Source organism: Euprymna scolopes, chromosome 12 (assembly GCF_053919585.1).
Source record: "Euprymna scolopes isolate OS-2025 chromosome 12, ASM5391958v1, whole genome shotgun sequence".
NCBI classification, from domain to species: domain Eukaryota; kingdom Metazoa; phylum Mollusca; class Cephalopoda; order Sepiida; family Sepiolidae; genus Euprymna; species Euprymna scolopes.
The window spans coordinates 135,216,394-135,237,474 of record NC_136493.1 but is presented as its reverse complement, the minus strand read 5'-3'; the positions used below and the strand labels follow the sequence as shown (position 1 = coordinate 135,237,474).

Genomic DNA, 21,081 nt, shown 5'->3' with positions numbered 1-21,081 from the left:
TTCATTTTTATCTTAATTGATACAACAGAGTGGTCGGAAGATCCAAGAGGCGACAGAACAGAAACTGAACATAGTTCAGGGCAAGTTGTGAGAAAAAGGTCTAGTAGGCTCGCATACTGGCCGTCATTATCGGGCACACGGGTAGGTTCCTGAACAATCTGAGTGAGGTCATAGGCAATGGAGAAATCATGACAGAACCTCCCCTCATCATCGGTCTTGTTTGAGTGGGTCAACCATTCGACGTTGTGAACATTGAAGTCTCCACATACGTGAATGTTAGCTGAAGGATAAGTAGAAAGGACTTGATCAATTTTCTCAGATATGCTTTGAAAGATAGTAACTCCGCTGTTGTGGGGGCGATAGAGAGTAAATATAAATGCAGTAGTGTGAGCTAAAGCAACCCGGAAGCACATATAGGGTAAGTTAGGATCTTCCCTGGAGATGTCCCTCCCACATGGAAAGCTATCTTTAATATAGGCACATATTCCATGCCCATGGCGATCTTGGGGGTCAGATTTAGAAGTTAAGTTAGAGTATCCTGAAATTGCAAACTCATCTAGGGAAATAGCCTGTCCAATGCCAGTTTCACTTAAAAATAAAAGGTCTGGTTTAGTCTCCTGTAATTGGGTTTCAACCTCTGGAAGGTTAGAACGAAGACCCCTGATGTTGGAGAAGGAGACATGGTAGTAGGGGTCTACGTTGGAAGTTGGAGAACCGGGTTTAATCGTGTATTTTTTCTTGAAACTTGTCATGATGAAATTTTGGAATTTGTGGACTAGGTCGACAGATTTACTTAGAGCAGGACAGAGAGGGGAAATTAAGATAGAAAAAGAAACGAAGAATTTTTTTTTTTTTTATTTGTAGCTAATGATAAGGTAAAGCCGTAACAATTACCCACTAGTATGGCATCGAGAGGCCCCACCAGAAGCTACTGCATGGTCCAGAATCCATTCACCAAATGGCAATACAGCAGCCCCAGTACTTTGCACCTGCTGATAGGACAGCCTCCTTAGTGGTTAATCCAAGGTTCGGGTCCCTGACTATCAGGCGGATAACGTCAGCCCAGACAAAACGTTTACCTCCAGCACCCTTACTAGTGACATGGCTACAAGGATAGACATAGAAACAGAAAATTTCCGCCATCTCAGCCAACTGTTCACAAAAATACTGCCAACCTAGAAAACAGCTTTTTCTCAGTCAATAAATTAAAACTTTTTTCCCATAGTATACTCACCTTTGTTTTTATGGAAGAATATGAAAAGGGAGATAAATAATTCAGCAGCATATATGTGCCTCTTCTACAATTACAATTAAACTCCACCTTTTAACTTAATGTAAGCTTTTCTTTTCTCCAAAAGTGAAATACATTTACTTACCTGGTAAACCATTGTTTGTCTAAACCAAGATGTATTTAACATATTTGAAGAATTTTTTTTTTTTTTTTTTTTTTTTTTTTTTTTTTTTTTTTACATTAAAAAAAAAAAAAATTTCATTTCATTTCATTATGCTAGGCAGCTTGCAAGCTAAGTTTATAAACCCTTCGGCTCTGTGACTTGGTATATTTTATCACTTTGATTGCATCGCTGAAAACTTTGTCTCCAACTCTTATTCTATGTATCATTAATTAAATTAAAACGATAAATATGTTAATTGAGTTCTCCTGTAGGAGACATCTTTCTGAACTACTTTCACTTTTTCTCGCTCACATGGCCGTTCTGAATTCGTAGCAGCGGATCCATATCAGACTTTTTTTTTTCTACCAAAATGGTCATAAACAATTCTTTTTTAAATTTTTTTTATGTTTAACATATTTCAAACTGATAGAAATTATTGCACAATAAAATAAATTAAAACAAAAATCATTTTTTTTATTTCGAATTATTTAATCAAGTTAAAATTCCATAAACTCAGTTTAACTTAAAAATACTATGAAAAAAAAAAACTTTTTAAATTTAGTAATCAAGTTAAAAAAAAAAGAAGCATTTTTACTTGATTAAATAATTCGAAATAAGAACAATAACTTTTGTTTTAATTTATTTTTTCTGTGCAACACTTTATATCAATTACTAAATTTAAACGGTTATTTTTTTGTATAGTATTTTCAAGTTATTTTCAGTTTTTAAAATATTTTTGTTTATTAAATTGTTAAGTACGGTAATTTGCTAGAATAACTTAAAAACAAATAAAACATTGTTAATCATCGTTTTAATAGAAAAAAAATGTTCACTGATATCATGACAATAGAATAGATACTATATTATATTATCACCCCACCCCAAATGGAAGATTGAAAAATAGTACATTAGTTTTAAATAGTGCAGTGAACTGAATTGAGTGTTAATAGAAGTAATAGTATAGTTTGGCTTCAGATAGTGATGCCAAATCTCTATTAGTAATCGATAATAGGTTATGAACAGTTGATATATATTTGGAATCGGTAAAAAGGTATCTGTCATAACTGTAACAACCCTATAAATGTTTCCTCTATCTGATTCTATTTCCTCTATGTTGGCATTTTTGTTTTTCTTTTTATTCTGCATCTTTTGAGCTGATGTATTGCGCCTTTTCATGCGTTTAATTTTAATTGCTTACTTTTTTATCGCTTACTCAGCGCTGCTTGATAAGATAAGCAGATAATAGTTCAGTTATAGTTTATTATTATTATTATTATCCTGCTTTCAGCATTTCTCATTTTAATCAATGATCCCATTTAATGATAATAAAAATATACATTTATATGTGTACTTGTGGCAAAATAAACTATTTCACTCCAAGAAAGAGATGCAATTAGGCTAAGAGTGAAATGCCCACCTTTTTGTAGAGTTTGCTTTTCATAAGTATATTTTCACTATTGCTAAAATGTTGAATGTTTATAAGGAATTATTCGAGTTGAGAAACAAAAAATATTTCTTGAACCTCCATGAGCGAGTCACAAGAGAATTTATATATATTTATATTAATATATTTTTCATTTCATGAGTTGTGGAAATAGCGCAGTTAATATAAGCTCAATACTTAATAGGTTATACTGATTTTATATTTAATTAATATAAACAAATTTACATGGTCGCAATACTAGACATGCTAATGTTTCGGACAAATTGTTGGTTAAAACCAGAAGTCCTTGTCATGCGACTTAATAAATGTTTGTTTTCCACAGAAGAAAGCAGTCCTCAGACACACACACACACACACACACACATATATATATATATATATATATATATATATATATATATATATATATATATATAGTCATCCACATACAGTAGTTTCGCTGTTTCACAGCTCATCAGTGCGGCTAGACAGGCCTGCCTCAAGCCAGGATCGAAACCCAACCGCCCAAATGACAGTCAAGGCTTCTCACCATTAGGCTATACGGTTGATGCTGTGTGGGTAATTCACTCCCGTTTGTTTGATGTTTTTATATATATACTGATTGGTTGTATCCCAATGATTGAAAGAAAGAATCAGTCCACAATTGTAATTTTTGTTCATTTTTTTTATTTTTCGTTTCAGTGAATATTTATATTTTTTCTTTACTATCTTGCACACATTTTGCAGTCGATAATGAAAAATATTATATTTAATTTGACTGCTCATCAAATTTTAAATATTAATAATAAAAAAAATGGCACAATATTCCAAAATAAAATGAAAAGTGATTAAGAAAATTGAGCCGAATAGCAAATTAAAAACATGTAAACTTTAAAGATAACAGAGCCCCGCCCCTCAATATAAAAATATATAAATTAATATAAAATCATTTGACGCCATGTTGGAAAATTCTTAAGCCACCATCTTAGATTTAACCGGCAGAGCTAAGATCGTCAATTCTTGATTCTAAATTCAAAACTGCAATAAAATTTGAAAATGCTTGTTTATAAAATATTATTAACCGTAATAAATTTTACGGTTAACAATATTTTATAAACAAAAATTTTCAAATGAATAAATTAGATAAATAGGAATAATAAAGAATAATTTAGTGTGCAAAAAAAAAAAAAAATGGGTAAATATAGTGAAATTCTCTTCAATTTTAACTTGGGATAATTTTTTTTTTTTTTTTTTTTTTTTTTTTGATAGAATTTGGTTTAAATAAAATTTCATCTTTTCCTTTTATGAATACACAATTCTTTCTCTTGTGTCGGTAAGTTTTTTTTTTACCAGGTTATTTCATGTTACGTTTCTATTTTCACAGATAATTTTTTAATGTTGGTGTTTTTTGAAACTTAATGCATGATATTGTGTCTATACATATAAAAGCAGTCTCATCTTGAAAGAAAAAAGGATCACTCATCAATATGGTGGGATTAATATTAATTTGTTTTTCATAGAATGTTAGTGAATAAGATTTTTTCCCTGTTTTTTTACGTGGTTCATATTTGAGTTTTTTCTTTTCTTTTTTATATAGAGTTTGTTTTGGAGGTCACCACTTGTAAAATCTCCATTTTTATTGGGGGTCGGAGGCATCTTGGGTAATTACCTATTTGGAGGGTTACATGAAAAGAACAAAAAAATAAAAAATAAAGACCAAGAGGCATACATTCAAAAAAGAGATATTTAATGTTTAGAAATAGAAGATTACAGCAATAGAATGTTCCTGAATATTAACAGTTCTTGTAGAGCAAGGGAGAGTCTTTAGTTGTGATGTAGGAGAGTTGAGATGTCGACAGTTCTAGTGCCATACATCACATATTGTATCAAAACTTCTCCACTCAATTATATGAATTATATTTTCTTAATTAAAAGTTATTAAAAGCAGTGTTTGTTGTTTTTTATATTATTAGAAAGAAATTGAAAGAATGCTTAAATATTGTGTGTGTGTGTGTGTGTGTGTGTGTGTGTGTGTGTGTGTGTGTGTGTGTTCGTTAAGTTGCGATGGATTTTAGTCACCTTTTTAGTGCCAACAGGCTCCCGATGGGGCACTATTGCATGCATGCTGTCAGTTCTGGATTCAAGTACAGAAGAGAGGGAAAAGAGAGCAAGGTGTTTGGGTTCAACCTTTTTATTTACTTCGTCACGTGCTCAACACGCCTGAACCATCACATATGATTGGGCAAGCCAAGAGGTAAACTGCGTCAATCAACTTTGAGCTTATAAATGAAATATTAAACCTGTGAAACATCTTTGCTGGAGTCGCCATGTAGATTTACTGTTAAAAACAAACATCTAGTTTGATCTCTACTGTGATATATATGCTTTCCGGGCTGTTGGAAAACTGCTTCTGTTGTACCAGTATTCAAGAATTCTGGCGAAAGAACTGACCCATCAAATTATCGCCCTATTAGCCTCCTCCCACTTTTTGCCAAAATATTTGAGACCTTAATTAACCATGCTCTAGTCCAGCACCTTACAGATGCTAAACTTCTGACCGACCAACAATATGGATTTAGACAAGCCCGTTCCACGGCAGACATCCTCACTGTAATCTCTGAACGCATATACCATTCACTGGACAAAGCGGGAGAGGGCAGAGCGGTAGCTCTAGATATATCTAAGGCTTTTGACAGGGTATGGCATGAGGGTCTCCTCAGGAAGATTAGATCTTACGGTATCACTGGTAGAATACTTAACATAATTAAATCCTTCTTAGATAAGAGAAAAATCTAGGTTGTCCTCGACGGTCGTACATCTAAACAATATGATATAAATGCAGGAGTGCCCCAGGGATCTATCCTTGGACCTTTGCTGTTCCTGATATTCATAAATGACCTCCCCGACAAAATTGCCTCTGAGATGGGTATATATGCTGATGACACCACACTCTATAGCAGGCACGACAGGAAAACAAATGAACATATATCTAAAGTAATGGCAGAAACACTAGAGGATGACCTCCAATCAGTAGTGGAATGGGGACAAAAATGGATGGTCACGCTCAATGCCGCCAAGACAAAACTGGTTTCATTCAATAATTACAAGAAACCTTCTCTACCACCTATAGCAATGGCCAACGACTAGAGTACGTCTCTCAAGCTCCTTGGCCTAACGTTCACAGGAAACCTGAGTTGGAACAATTACATCGAGGGCATTGCCAGGGCCGCTGCGAGGAAGGTGGGCTCTCTACTGTGCTAGAAAACTTCTAACACCCGAAAGTATCCTGTACCTCTATAAGGCCACTATTCGCCCATGTATGGAGTATTGCTGTCATATTTGGGCTGGTGCATCAGCTACTAGTCTCTCGCTCCTTGACAGGGTTCAAAAGAGAGTCGCAAATCTGATAGGCCCTAAACTGGCATCTAAGCTTCAGCCTCTGTCCCATTGTCGAAACGTTGCATCCCTCTGCCTGTTCTACAAGTATTATAATGGTGAATGCTCTGAAGAACTGCAAGCACTTGTGCCCCCACGACGTGAACACCCTCGACAGACCCGACAAGCTGCAAAATCCCACCCCCACACTGTAGAGATCCCTAGATGTAAAAGATCTTTTTACTCCAGTAGTTTCTTCCCCAGAACTGCTAGACTTTGGAATTCCATTCCAGGTCACTGCTTCCCCAACTGTACTGACATGCATAAGTTCAAGTGCAACGTGAACCAACATCTCGCTGCCCTAATCCCTACATAGTAGCCCAGTAGATGTTTCCCCTGATAGTAGCCCTCTACACCAAAGTGGCAATGTGCCTTGTTTGGGGTGAAAATGTAATTAAAAATATATATATATATATATATATATATATATATATATATATATATATATATAAAATATATCCATTCATGTGTAATCACCTTTTTCTTCACCATATTCCTTCTGCTTCACTTTTTTTGTTATCAAGTAAGATCTTTGTCTTGTTGTTTCATTAAATACTTTTGCATGCAAAATCCGATCCCGCATTTTGCTAATTCCTACCCTCTGATGAGAAGAAAAATATTTCTTCGAAACTCCGCGGATTAAGGACTATCCACTTATCTAGTATTTCCTTTTCAGATTAAATATGTTTTTAACTCATTTCAAAGTGTTTTTTAACATGTTTTATTAACTGCTTGCTCATATATATATATATATATATATATATATATATATATATATATATATATATATATAAAAAGAAGATTTAATATGTTAGTTGTTGAAATGAATCTCATTGCATATAATTTCCATAAAGTTGGTTCGGGCTCGCTTGGTAGATGATGAAAATAACCAGAAACGGTCTGCTGAGCATTCTCCAATTTTTAATGAATGTGCTGTTTTTAGCTAATACAAATCTATGAAAGCTAATTTTTTATAAATTGGAAGAAATAATCAATTTTAATTGCGCAAATTAGGGTTATGTTGGGTTGAGTTAGATACATGTTTGTAATTTTATTTATTGTATTTCCATGGTTTTCCTGTTTATCATTATAATTTTCTCGTAGCAGTTTAGCGTTTTGTGATCGGCTGCTTCTGGTTATTCTCATTAGAGAAACTTTGGAAATTGTGGGCTGGTAAATGCAGAAGAACTGTGAAAGTTTTTTGAGATAATGAAAATAAAATTTTGTGTTGGAATACCTATTGTTAATGGCATAAGAGAAAAGATTTTACATTTATAAAAAAAACCTTTAGTTTATCAAAATAAGTAAAAAGTTGAACCAGAAGGGAGTTTAACTATATATTTACCCGTTTTTGCATTCTAAACTAGTCTAGTTATTGCTAACTACTTAGTATGTAGATTGATGGAAACCCAGAACAGTATGATCAAATTAAATAAATTATTGAAATATAACAATTAGAAATAAATAAAAAGTAAATTTAATATTTTAGTAATATTAAATTTAGAATTAAAGTTTTAATTATTTTGGTCATCTATCCATAATTCACTCCCGAGAACAATCTGTTTTGTAAATTTGGTGTCATATTGGCCTGCACTGCCAACCAGACTCAAAAATTAATAATAGTTCATTAAACTCCACTATTCAGAACCACACCTAATGTAACATGCAAATGAATTTGTGTGTAAACTTAACCAATTTATTTAAATTTCAAATAATGTAACCAAAAGTTATCATTTGGAAATGTGATCCTTTTTATATTAAATTGTATTAATATTTCTTCTTCTTCTTCTTCTTCTTCTTCTTCTTCTTCTTCTTCTACTACTACTACTACTACTACTACTACTACTACTACTACTTATAATAATATTAATATCAGCAAAACTATTGAATATATGTAACAAAATAGGATAATGAAATTACAAATTAATCATACATAATATTCACTTATTAGAAGCTGTTTATAAAATAGGTATGTCAGCTATAGCTATGCTCCGGAGTTTGCTGATCACTATATATAAGGTATCTGAAAATATTTTGCATCATTGAGCTTAATAAGCCGAAGAGATTTTAAGATATAAAGATTATTGATCTATTTATTTTTTATTAGCGATTCTGTATTTAATTGTTACGGTCAGCTGAACGGTTTTATAAGAGAGTTACCTGCCCTTTGTTTATATTCAAGTCGCCCTCATTTGGAACATTTTTTTTAATTATTAATAATGTTTATTTTTTTATTTATTAAACAGTTGAATATATTAATTCAAATATCTATTTAATAATTTACATGCATAGATAACTTTTATGTACGTAAAATATTTTATAGATATTTGAATTAAAAAAAATATATTCAAATGTTTAATAAATAAAAAAAAAAACAATTTGGATAAATGGAATGATTTTTTCTTTTTATTCATTTATTTATTTAGCAATAATAAATTTGGCTAAACTGAACACTTGACTGCAGTTTCATGGTTTATCCCTTTTTCACAAGTGTATAAGAATTGCATATATTAATACACAACAATGTTGATGAGTGGATAAACTATGAAAATACAGTAAAGTGTTTAGTTAAGTCAAATTGTTATTGTTGTTATAAGGCTCTATCTGAAATGATATTGAAGCCTCTATATGTACAAAGTCTGTTATGATTCAGCTCTGTTTCAGAATCCTATCTGGATAACCATTTCGGAGAGGTTCATTTTTATGTAATTCAATTGTTATTGTATAATGTACTTTTTTTTTTTTTTCAGAATGAATCCACCTCTTCTTGCATGCCATCTCACATTTCCTTTCGGCAGCCTCATAACTCCCACTTCTCTTATTTTCTCCTTCTCAGATTCCAGTAGCAATGTTTCTGACAAAGAGGGAAGAATTACTGTTTTCTGGATCATAATCTATCCATCTCACACTTAGAGTTGACTAGATTTTAACCTTTTAAGTAGAATTGATTTTTTTTTAGCTCCTTACATCAAATAGCTTCATGCCTTGTCTGGAGTAGTTTCCATAAAAATAAAAAATCCAGGTCTCACTGAAATCCTTGGTCTATATATGCCATCAGTTAGTGATTTCAATCCTCGCTTTCAAACAATCCTCTAGCAGTTACATGAAGGACCTATTTTGTTTCTATTTATGCACAATATCTTGCATTAGATTGAGTTGTGGTTTGGCTTTATACATGCACGCTTATGACTCAATTGTGCAGTCTTGAAATCAATATGTGCCAACAAAGTTTGGTGACAAAAATGATTAAAACCGGTTCTAGAGTTGATCGCCTCATGATAGGACATGTTATCCTGTTCTCATCAATTCGCTAGAAGCAGCCTGTTAAGCTTTAACTTCAGGATGCAGCATTCAGTTATTGACAAAAGCTAATATATCAAACAATTGTCATTATGCTCCAGTGTTTCCTTGAATAAAAATCGATATAGTGAAAACTTTGTGTTTTTCTTGGAAGATGGTGACCCATTTCTTTTTCAATTTCAGTCAGATGCTGTCAGACACAATTACCTCTATCAAGTTACTTTCTACATCTTGACTTTCTTCTTGACCTCACATGATATGAACAAGTGACTTTCTCAAAATAACTAAAAATCCTATACTGTCGTTCTAATCACAATCAGCCAGATAGGTTTGATGAGGAAAAACACATTTACACACATACATGCTATTGTATTGTACACCCTCATAGAAAGGGTCAAAATTTGCATATGCAAGATTCTTTTTACAAGAAGCAAGTTGGACATGAGATAGTTTTTGTTTAAGCTATTGCTCCAAAGGCAGTCAGATTTATTCCCCCCCCCCCCGACAAAGAGGATTGGACCTAGTAATTCACTCCTGTTTGTTTGCTCGCACTTTTCTCAATAACCATGCCTTGGATTTCTTTCAAATTTTGCACAAACATTAGTCACAATGAAAGTAAATTTTTGCCGGAACCGATTTTCCCGGATAACTCTAATAATAATAATAATAATAATAGGGGGCCATTACAAGGGTAAAATTGTCTTCAAATCGTCGTCTGTTCATTTGTTTGCACTTTTCTCAATTAACCACACTTTGGATTTTTATAACATTTTGCACAAGTATTAGTCATGGTGAAAGTAAATTTTTCATTTGTTGAGGGGACCCCACCCCTACATTCTCGGCTTGTTTTTTTTTTTTTATTTTTTTTTTTTTAAATTTTGTATGTACTTGATTTAGTTCAAAGTTCAAATTCTTATGCTACAAACTTAATTGAAAATTTAAATGTTATATTTTTTCACTTAGTTATTTAATATGGTCTTAACACCAAAGGTGGAGAGTTGATCAAACAAAAATCAGTCTGTCTTTTCATCTACGTATTGCTGGTAATAATACTAAAATATTTATTGATTTTAAAATACTAGTAAAGCTAAAATCGATAGATCACCCTCCACAAGTGTATTTTGACGTTTAGGAAAATATCTGCATATTTAACATGTGTCTTTACAGAAATCGGGGAAAATAACAATCTTATAGTTAAATATTTAGAGATTTATAAATGAAATTGGGAATTTAGCACGGAATCGGTAACTGTATCAGAATCGGGGAAAAATATTGGAATCGTCTCATCACTAGTTATAATCTAACTCCTTAAGAGGGACATTCTGGATTCAAAACCAAAAATAATACACTTCTTGTAGTGGAGCCGGAAAGGGTAAAAGTAGGCACACGCCGGCTTGGTGAGAATAAGAACATATCAAGCAAGGGTTAGTGGTACAGAAAAGGTTAGTAAGTCCGTGGGGAGTCGTCTCTGTACGACATCCGGGATAACTCTCATTGAGCGGTCTAGACTTTCTGGTTTATATTCCTAATGGACAAGTCCATCTTAGTGGTTATAAGGGTGTGTATGTCCCCACAACACTTCTCCTCTTACTTGTGATAAAACAGATACTACACTTTCTTCCTAGCCTGAAAGAATAAGTCTTAATCTTTTTGAAGAATAAAATAGGGATTGTTGGTAGGGATGGCCAATTTTATTTTCTATCATTTTTTTTATTTTGTAAAAATTTGTCCATACTAACTTCTCTCAAAAACTGATAAGACTTGAACACTTTCTCTTTATTTCTATTTAGTGTTTTTTTTCTTTAACTTGTCTATCAACGGATGTTTTCGTGTTTTTTTACAGCTGCCTTGTTATTGCCTACCATTATGGTTATCAGATGTCCCGGAAATTGCTGGCTCAGTCCAGCTTTAAGCTGAAGGTGCATGGACCAGGGCTGAAGACGGTAAGCAATTTATGATTTTGTATCTATTTGCAGCTTCAAGCCATTAAAACACAAATCTACAGCTTAAAATCCTATTAAAAAGATTAGTTATTGGAAACAATGGATTAAAAAGTCGTTAAAAAGAAAGGTTGGAGAAAGGGAAAGAGAAAAAGCATTAAAAGTATTTTTATTGTCTTTTGTAGTTTTCGAGTGAATCTTGGATCCACAAATCTTTTACTGTACGAGAACTAAAAACAGATATAATTTTAAACAATTATAGTTCATATTATTTGTATTCTTCAGACTATTGTTTGCATTTTCAGTGTTATTTCCACAACATTTCAGTCGATGTAATCTCTGACCTTCTTTAAGTGCATCTTGACGAACCCCACAATATTTTGGTTGAACTCAGAAATCTGCATTGAATTTTGGATGTAACCCTTTATTTAACCCTTTACCACCAGAATATTTTCATGCAAAAAATACATTTTTTGATCATGAAACTCACACGTGACAAAAGTTAGCATGCAACTGACACACGGACATAAACAAACCCTCATTCACTTGTTGAACCATGCATCGAGCCATACTTTGAAGACCAGTTGGGCTGACATGCTGTAAGAGTAAGAAATATTTCCTTTTTGAAAAGTGACTTGAAAGTAGAATTTAGTGCTAAAGAGTTAATCCATGACGGTAACATGCTCCTGTTCTGTCAGCCATAACCGACTAGAAGTCCTATGTAATTTGCAATTGTATTTCGAGTATTACCCACATTGATGATTCAACCTTCAACCTCCCAGAAAAGTAACTTAAAACATTGAAAATAACACTCAAGATGAGAACAGTAGTCTGAATAATCCAAATATGAATTATCAACCCTCATCTAAAAAACTCAAATTATATTCGCTTAGATTTTTAATAGATTTTATTGGGTTCTCTTGATTAACCTATACATCCAGGTATCAAATATTTAAATCTGGAATCTTAAAATGTCAAGTATCATTTGTGGAAGTGGGGGGATAATAAAAAAACGGTCATCTTAAGTCATATTTCTGTCAATTCTGTCCTTTCATCTGTATTTATCTATTCTGCTATGGGTCCACATAATGGATAAAGTGCTTAGTATAAGCAGTTCTGATAGTCTACTGGAGGTTGAAGGTTCAATTCTCAGTACAGGCAATACTAAAAATATACTTAAGAATTACTGTAAACGTTGACCCAGACAGAACAAAAGCAATCTATCCCTATGGATTAAATAAAAGGTTTGGTTCAAAATTCTATACAGATTCAGGGATCAACAAAATGCATTTGGAAAAGGTCAGAGGTTACGTCATCTATAAAGTTGTGAGAATAACATGTAAAATGAAAACAATGTGAATATAAATTTTTAATCGTCATCTTAAAAAATTTGCAAAACATAATGTCTTGAAAACTTGTTGCAAACATGCTGATTTGACCCAGTTTTTCTGATTTTCTCTACTTCGTTCAGTTGTGTATCTCTCTTCAGAATTGAGAAGGATTGCTCAACGAGACATGTGTAGAATATATCGAAATTAAAAATGGTGTAATTCAGAATAAAGTGACTAAAATAAATTCAGGGAACTTCTGCCATTACTAACGAGCAGAACCTTACTGCCGTCAGCTAAGCAAAGACATGCATATACAGTGTGATGATGTGTGGAAGTGAAACTTGGTTAGTGACGGTTGAGGACATATTTTGCATGGAGAGAAATGATATGAGATGATGGATATATAGCGTGAATCTTAAAGACAGGCTTAAATTTGCTGACTTTGGAGAAAAATTAAATTTCAACAGTTTACGCAGAACAGGAGACTTGGTTGGTTTGGTCAGGTTTAACGAATGATGAGGGTGATTAGGTTAATAGCTGTAGAATAGAAAGAGGGATAAAAACTTGGCCATAAATAGGTTAGTTTGGAAGTCAATTTCTAAAAGCTGCCAACCACGTGCTAGCATATAAAACAGATGTTAAACCTATGATGATGTTAAGTATAGGTGATAACTTATGTAAGGGAGAAGCAGAGACAACAAAGCACAATTGGAGAAGAATATCACCAGAATTACCACAGCTCACCTCCCACTAATACCACATCAGCCATATATAGTCATATCTCCTAAGTGCTCAACAGAGCTTCAATCTATGGTCCCCCCTTTGCAAAACATTCACTACTAACACTTGTCTAACTACAATCTTTGTCAACAATTTCTTTTAATCTCTATTGTGCCTAAAACTAAATGCAAATTCTATGAACAAACTTATTCTAGAACTGCCCACTTGTAGAACTATACTGCAGGGCTGTTTAATAACTGACAACATGGTTGTTTTCAAGTCCAATGTAAACAAGTTCTTGTTGAGCTATCCTCTTAAATAATCAACTTCTACCCAATTTTCATCACTACCGATCATTACAGTGTTGTTTCACCAACCACTTTTCACTCCTTAATCCTTAACTTTGAGTGGCCTCCAGGTCTTGATAAATGCTAAATTGCATGTAAAAAACAAAAAAACAGACAAAGAACAAAAAAACTCCCCTTCCACCACATTCAAAGTAAATACTAACAAGAGAGTTGTGAATGTGTCAAAGATAGGTTTATAAAAGACACATACACAGTATATTAGCTCTCAGACTATCTTTCGCCCAAGAGGCTATGCAACTTCTATAATGTGCATTGTTAATTTTAAAACAATTTCTTGAAAAAAATAAATAAATAAATAAAAAATGAAGCATTAAAATATTATGTCTGGACTTTAAATGAATTATGTTGTAACATGATTTATTGTTTTAAAACAAATTGATTCAAAAGAAATCAAAAGAAGATACTTCTGAAAAATAAGGCCCATCTGATTGTCAGAATTTTCGGGGCAGTTTATGTAAAATGCAGGAAGGTGCTGAAACGTTGAGCCATTAAAAATCAGATCAGAGATAATTGGCGAACGTGATAAAAATATTGCAGAAAATTCAATAAATTTTGAAAACTTTATTAAAGTCAACACAAATTTAGTAGAGTTAGCACAGATGCTGTATTCTTCAGAAGCAAATATATAGATTTTTTTTATAAAATGGAAGCTTTTAAGCAAAACAAATATTTACTTAACCTACATCCTAAAAAAGAAAAAAAAAATCATACAAAAAAAAACTTTAAGAAAACATTTGTTTGCTGTCATTGGTTTATTATATATATAAAAAAAATTGTCATTGGTTTATTATATATATAAAAAAATTTTTGATTTGAACAAAAAAATCGAAAAGATCAGGAGATTAAAAAAAATTGTTAGCTATCAGTTGTTTTTTTATCCTAAAAATAAATATTTGTTCATGAAACTTACCTTAAATGAGTTCTATTTTTCTTGATCTGAATTTGAATTTTCTTAAAGTTTTGCAAAAATTGTCCAATAATTATTCATTGTGTTTTCTTAACACAAAAAAGAATATTATTTTCATTTTTTTCAATTAATTTTTTATTTAATTATCTTTTATTTAATTAATTATCTTATTTTTTCATTTAAAAAATTGATCAGTGTTTGCACAAAAATAAAATGACAAAACTTTCATTCAACACCTGACATTTTATGTAAATTGCCTTGAAAATGACACTTATAGCACACTCCTTATTCTGCATAAATATTGAAAGAAATATTTTACTTGCCATGAATATTTTATGAAATATTGAACAAAATAAAATTTAATTTATCATCTTTCAAATAAGAAATGATAATTTGCATTGTTTAAATTCTATTAGTTTCATCATGGTTGTTATTAATATATAAGATATACTAAACTTTATGTCTAGAATCCTTATTCCAATTTTGATGAGATTTATTACACAGGGCTTTACGTTACAAGTGATTTTTCCAAATGGCGACTAGAAATAATAAAATGCTTACCTTTTGGCGATTGTGTTTTTTTTTTCCACTGATAATCTTCCAAAGCTTATTACTGAATGAAAAATGTCTTTTCAATGTTTATTTTTTAATAAAACTAGTAGTTAAATTATTTAAACAATAAAAGTTTAATAGAACATTATACTTTTTTTTTAACGTAGGCTGTTTAAAAAAACGTTTGAAGGAATTCAAATGTTAATGCCTCCAAATACTGATATAAAATACAGTGCATATTAAGAATTACATTTATTAAAAATATACAGAAAAATCTTTGTATGTTCTTTTCACAATGAAAATATCATATTCCAAAAATCACATGGGTTTGGCTAGTAACTTTTCTATTTGGCTAGTAAACGAGAATATTTAGTTGTCAAAGGTCAACTAAAAATAAATTTGTCCGGAGAGCCTTGTTACATCATTTTGTTTCTAGAAAATGTCTAAAATTTAAGATTTAAACTTAAGAGGTCTTAAGAAGAAACTGAAATTCAAGGAATCTTGCTTAAATAGTGTCTGATAATTATGGATCAAATTCAATGCAAATTTGAAATATTTGAATTTTCAAATGACAAGTTTGCATTAAGTTCCCCCAAAAATCTTTAAAATACTTTTTAAAAACAAAACTGAAATTGGGATAATATTATTGATGTCTAACATGTAATTGTTTAAAATTTCTGCAAACATTTAAAGTATCTAAATTTTCACAGAAGGGATTCCACACTCCTTTGCATTAAACTAAATATAGCAGCAATATTCCTTTTCTATAAATAAATATTATTAAGTAGTAATACTACATGTCTACAACAAGATTAGGTTTAAAATCTCCCCAAATTCATGCTAGAATTGTCCACATGAACTTGTTACACAATAGATAAAAGTATTAAGCCACAATCAATTCTGACTGACAATCTGCCTCCCTCTGCAAGTGATATTCAGAATAAAATAAACATTACTTAACACTGCTATCCAGTCATGGCTGATGGGATGAGAACCATCTACTCTCATTGATTAAAAAATATAAATGGTTCAATTCAGAATTGCGTATAGATTCTCAAGTTGAAATAGATGCATGTCCTGGGTTACATTGACTGAAACGTTATGAAAATAACATCCAAGATGAGCGTAATAATCTGAATAATCAAAAAATGTAATTGTTAAGAATAAAATGTAACTCAATTCAGTTCCTTCTAGAAAACACTTTGACAGGATCAGAATTATTTTTGCATAAATGCCATCTTAAAAAAAAAAAAGATGTAACTTTGTAATCAATATAGAGTTGTTTTTTTGTTGTTTTTTTATGATTCATACAAGATATTGGTTGTAGGAATGAGGCCCGAGAGAGAGGCTGCTTGTTCCAGTGCATCTTTCTAGTTATCACTTGAGTTCGCACCATGTCTATTTTACAACATTTAAACTTTGATGAAGTAAACACAAAAGACTTTGCCCTCATATGGAGGCATGTAAATAGGGCTTTATTCAAATAAACTTTTTTATATCCAATTCCAATTTCTGTATAGATTCCCAAATTTGCCTTTGAAATTCTTTAGTTTGAAGAGATGCACCTGCTTTTCTTCCAATAAGATTTCTACCATTTGATTTTATACTTGTTTTTTTTTTTTTTTAGAGTCGTTTTAATTTTTCAATTTTAGTATAATTTTCTATCACTTAAGTTAGACAAGTATTATATTCAATTTAAACCGATTTACTCCCCCCTTATTTATTTATTTATTTATTAATGTGATATCTCATATTAGCAATCATCATGATTGGAGTAAGTGATTTTTTTTTTTAAATAAATTGTAGCAAAGAATATTCATATTGTCAAAAACGTGGTACAACTATAACAATAGAAGATTGTCTATTCTGTTTAATCTGTTAGCTTAAATGCTTTGGAAAGCTGATGAGATAACTTTATATGTTAGATTTAAAAAAAATAAAAAAATTCTCCCTTCAATATCATTTTTAAGGATGATGTCCTTTCCAGATGTACAAAGTCGTTTGTAAAGTTATATTAAATTGAAAATAGAATTCTTTCAGTCTGTACTCATATTGCAACATACTGAAATATTAAAAATAGGATTAAAAGCACATTAATAAATTATCAATAAAATTAATTTTTAAATCATTAATAAACTTTAATAATTTAAAAATATTCAATGTTCTTCATTTAATGTGTCACTTTCACATCAGATGTGGATTGGACAGTGGCCATGATCACTTTCTCCATGAAACTTCATCATTTACGTTGGTTTTGATGTGGCATTGCTCGAGGTCATCTGAGTCATTCCAAGTTTTTCTTAGCCTGCCTTTTCCTTGCTCAGTTGAGATGTGTGTACGTCTGTTTATCCAATTAGAATTTTGTTCAATATGTCTCTACCATTAATTTTTGTTCACTATGTCTCTACTATTAATCAGAAGTAGTTGCAATGCAAAACTGGTTCTAGTCTGAACACCTTCAACCTCAATAGCAGGTAGTCTAACTTTGTTGTCAAGGTGCAAAAATCATCAAACCATAGCTATATCATTTCTCTGCATCCTATAAAAGACTGAGCTCACAAATTAACATGGCATTATGAATGTGACTCTTTATTCAAAATTATTTCACTATGTAAGATTTCTGTATGAAGAAAATTGGAACCACTACACTTCTTTCTGATGTGCATATTGTACTCCTTTTCACAAAACCAATGTCCATTAAGTGCTATGGTGGAAACTAATGTCAATAAAGAGGTGTTCACAGAAAATACAGGGTGTTCCAAAAGTCTTAGGCACATTTTGACATTGAATATCTCGAGAACTATTAAGGATATAAAAACGCATCTGGTATATTCAGAAAGTCTGTAATCTCAAGTTTTTCATGGAATGTTTAAAGATGTTCAATGTGAGCACCATTGGTCACACAACACACATAAAGCCGATAGTCCAATTCTTGCCAAACGTGTCCAAGTATTGCATTGTCAATGATTGCAACAGTTGTTATTTGGGCCTTCAGCTCATCCACATCTCTTGGAATGGGAGGCACATAGACCAGTCCTTTCACAAAACCCCATACAAAAAAAAATCGCAGGGTGTGAGATCTTTTTGGCGAAATGCATGTTGAACAAGTGTCCATAATTTAGTTTTTATAAATTCAAGCACACAAAACGTCTTTTCTGGTTGAGTGAACACCATTACTGGATCTGATAAGAAAAAAAAATCAATAGCAAAATTACAAAAAAGGAAAAACGTTATTGATGCATGTAGCTTTAAAATGGCACCACTTTCATTTTACTAGCAGATATAAGGATTGAAATGTGCCCAAGACTTTTGGAACACCCTGTATATACCTTCTGTGTTAATTTGGAGAAGGATCACCTTGAATTCTCCTTTCCCAAGCAGATTTAATTTTATGTATACACTGATAAAGTTAAAGGGGTCTTTTATTTAGCATTTTAAAAACAAAAATGACTAAACAGTTTATGAAATATGAGTTGCAATTTATTTTGTTTTGTTTTAGACAAGTTTGAATTGGCCACTGCTGGATATGGAAGTTCATGTAAGAATGTTTTGTTTCCTTCCTCAGAACTGACTTAATATTTTGCCACAAAATATAAATAATTTCAAGATAGTCTTTCAAAATTCATTAATTAACAATTTTATATTAATATCCTTGAAATAGTCAGGATATATTCATTTGATAATGAAAGTGGCTTTTAAATTATAATCAGAAATTGAGTTAAAGTTAAAAATAAACTTCATCGGTTCTTCATAATAAAAAAAATCATAATCTTTCTTGGCAATAATGGAAAAAAAAAATGCCTCAGTTTCAATAATGCTTAATAGTATAGCAAAATATTAGTCTCCTATAATTAAAACTTATATAATCATTTAATTAATCCATAAAGTTTTGTTTAATTTTTAGCAGGGGTGGTGGGATCACTTTTCTATGTAGGTTTAACATAAAATGATCCTTAAGTAGTTGATTCTCCCCAAAGACTTAAAAAAAAAATATCACCAGATAATGAACTTAAATGAAAAACGGTCACCTATCTGAAATGTTGTTCGTTTTTTTGTTTTTTTTAATTTTATTTTTATTTTTTATTTCTCCATAATTTAGTTTCTCCTCCAAATAATTTCATTTTTGAATTTCAAACAGAAGGATCATTTTACGTTAAGTTTACATACCAAATTAATTCCCCCTCTAAAAATTGAACAGGTAAGTTTTCAAAATTCTTCTTTTTTTTTTTTTTTTTTTTTTTTTTTTTTTTTTAAAATATACATATAATCTGGGTATTTGGTGTTTAATCGTTATAGTAATCCGAAGATCTTTTTTAAAGAAAAAAAAAGGAAAAAAGTTCAATAATAAAAATTTTAAGAGGGAAGCAAGTTTTTCATAAATATCACCATCCAGGGGGATCATTTTATGTTAAATTTACATAGCAAATTTAACTTCCTGCAAAAAAGTGAAGTTGGATAAAAAAAAAAGTTATAATTTGGAAACTTGGTGGTTAATAAAGTTTTTTTTTTTTTTTTTTTTTTTTTTTTCAAAAAAAAAAAGTCAGAAATAAAAGATTGGATGGGGGGGGAAGCTAGTTTCTATCCTTTGGATTACTATATCTGATATAGTTAAAATGTTTCTATTTTTGCCTTTATTTTTATGGGTATGCAAATATATCCCCCACCCCCTTTTTTCAGTGTCACGAAGTAAAGCCAATCAATAAGATTATTTTCTATTAACAATTGAACCCTCACTGCACTGATTGCACTAAACATGTAGCAGCAGATATTGAAATCAGTTATTAAAATTTACTCAGCAATTTGCATAAGATACTTTTATTTTGCATGTTGTATGAATAATAAGCAGTCTGTTGTTTGGTTTTTAGTAAATAGACAGCATTTGTTTCTTTAGCAAATTATTTGTGTATACCTTGTTAGATTAATATTGTTTTAAGTGTCCACTTTAAAATGTTAACAAGTATATTGTTACAATTAAAGTTTAACTTTATTTCTTATTTGGAAATACTTTCTGGAAGTGGGTGACCCCCCCCCCATCATATGCAAATCATTTCTTTTTTAACCTTTTTTTTCTATTGGCTAGTAAAAAAATATACTGTCATTTGAAATATGTGTAAATACTGTCATTTGAAATATGTGTAAATACTGTCATTTGAAATATGTGTAAATACTGTCATTTGAAATATGTGTACTATGTCGTTTGAAATATGTGTACTATGTCGTTTGAAATATGTGTACTATGTCATGTATAGATATAAAGAGAAAATACATATAAAGAAATGGTATTAAGCAAAGGGCACATAATATAGAACAAAGAATTATGTATAATCAGACTAATGTTCTCATCTCAAGTGTTATTTGCACAATGTTTCACTTTCAGTCGATATAACCTCCAACCTTCTTCAGGTGTATAAGTGGCCATGTTTGGTAAAAGAAAGGAAGAGGGTTTTAGCTCTATATTTTAAGTTTTGTATTTAGGTTAAAGTGAAAATAAATTTACAAAAAATTATAACGTCAATAAAAAGAAAATATCAAGCAAAACACTGGAGGTGGGGTGTTATTTTTTAATTATTTATAACAAAAAATTTTTTTTGTAAATTTATTTTCAACTTAACCTAATAGACAAAACTTCTGAAATGTAAATCTAAAAAACCCTTCTTTTTCTTTATATCACATGGCGACTTATACACCTGAGAAAGGTCGAAGGTTACATT

General features: G+C 31.2%; 1 protein-coding gene across 16 annotated transcripts in view; it reads left to right on the top strand.

Moving 5' to 3' along the window:
- Window positions 1-21,081, top strand: part of LOC145291500 (sorting nexin-13-like) — a 289,540-nt gene that overhangs the window by 101,129 nt on the left and 167,330 nt on the right. For 8 of the 16 annotated variants that reach the window (XM_080137418.1, XM_080137414.1, XM_080137404.1 and 5 more), the window contains exons 3-4: window positions 11,396-11,495; window positions 18,870-18,908. In XM_080137418.1, coding sequence (XP_079993544.1) covers window positions 11,396-11,495; window positions 18,870-18,908 — 139 coding nt within the window. The remainder of the gene's footprint in view (window positions 1-11,395; window positions 11,496-18,869; window positions 18,909-21,081) is intronic. The other 8 variants (XM_080137419.1, XM_080137420.1, XM_080137413.1 and 5 more) reach the window with 1 other exon arrangement.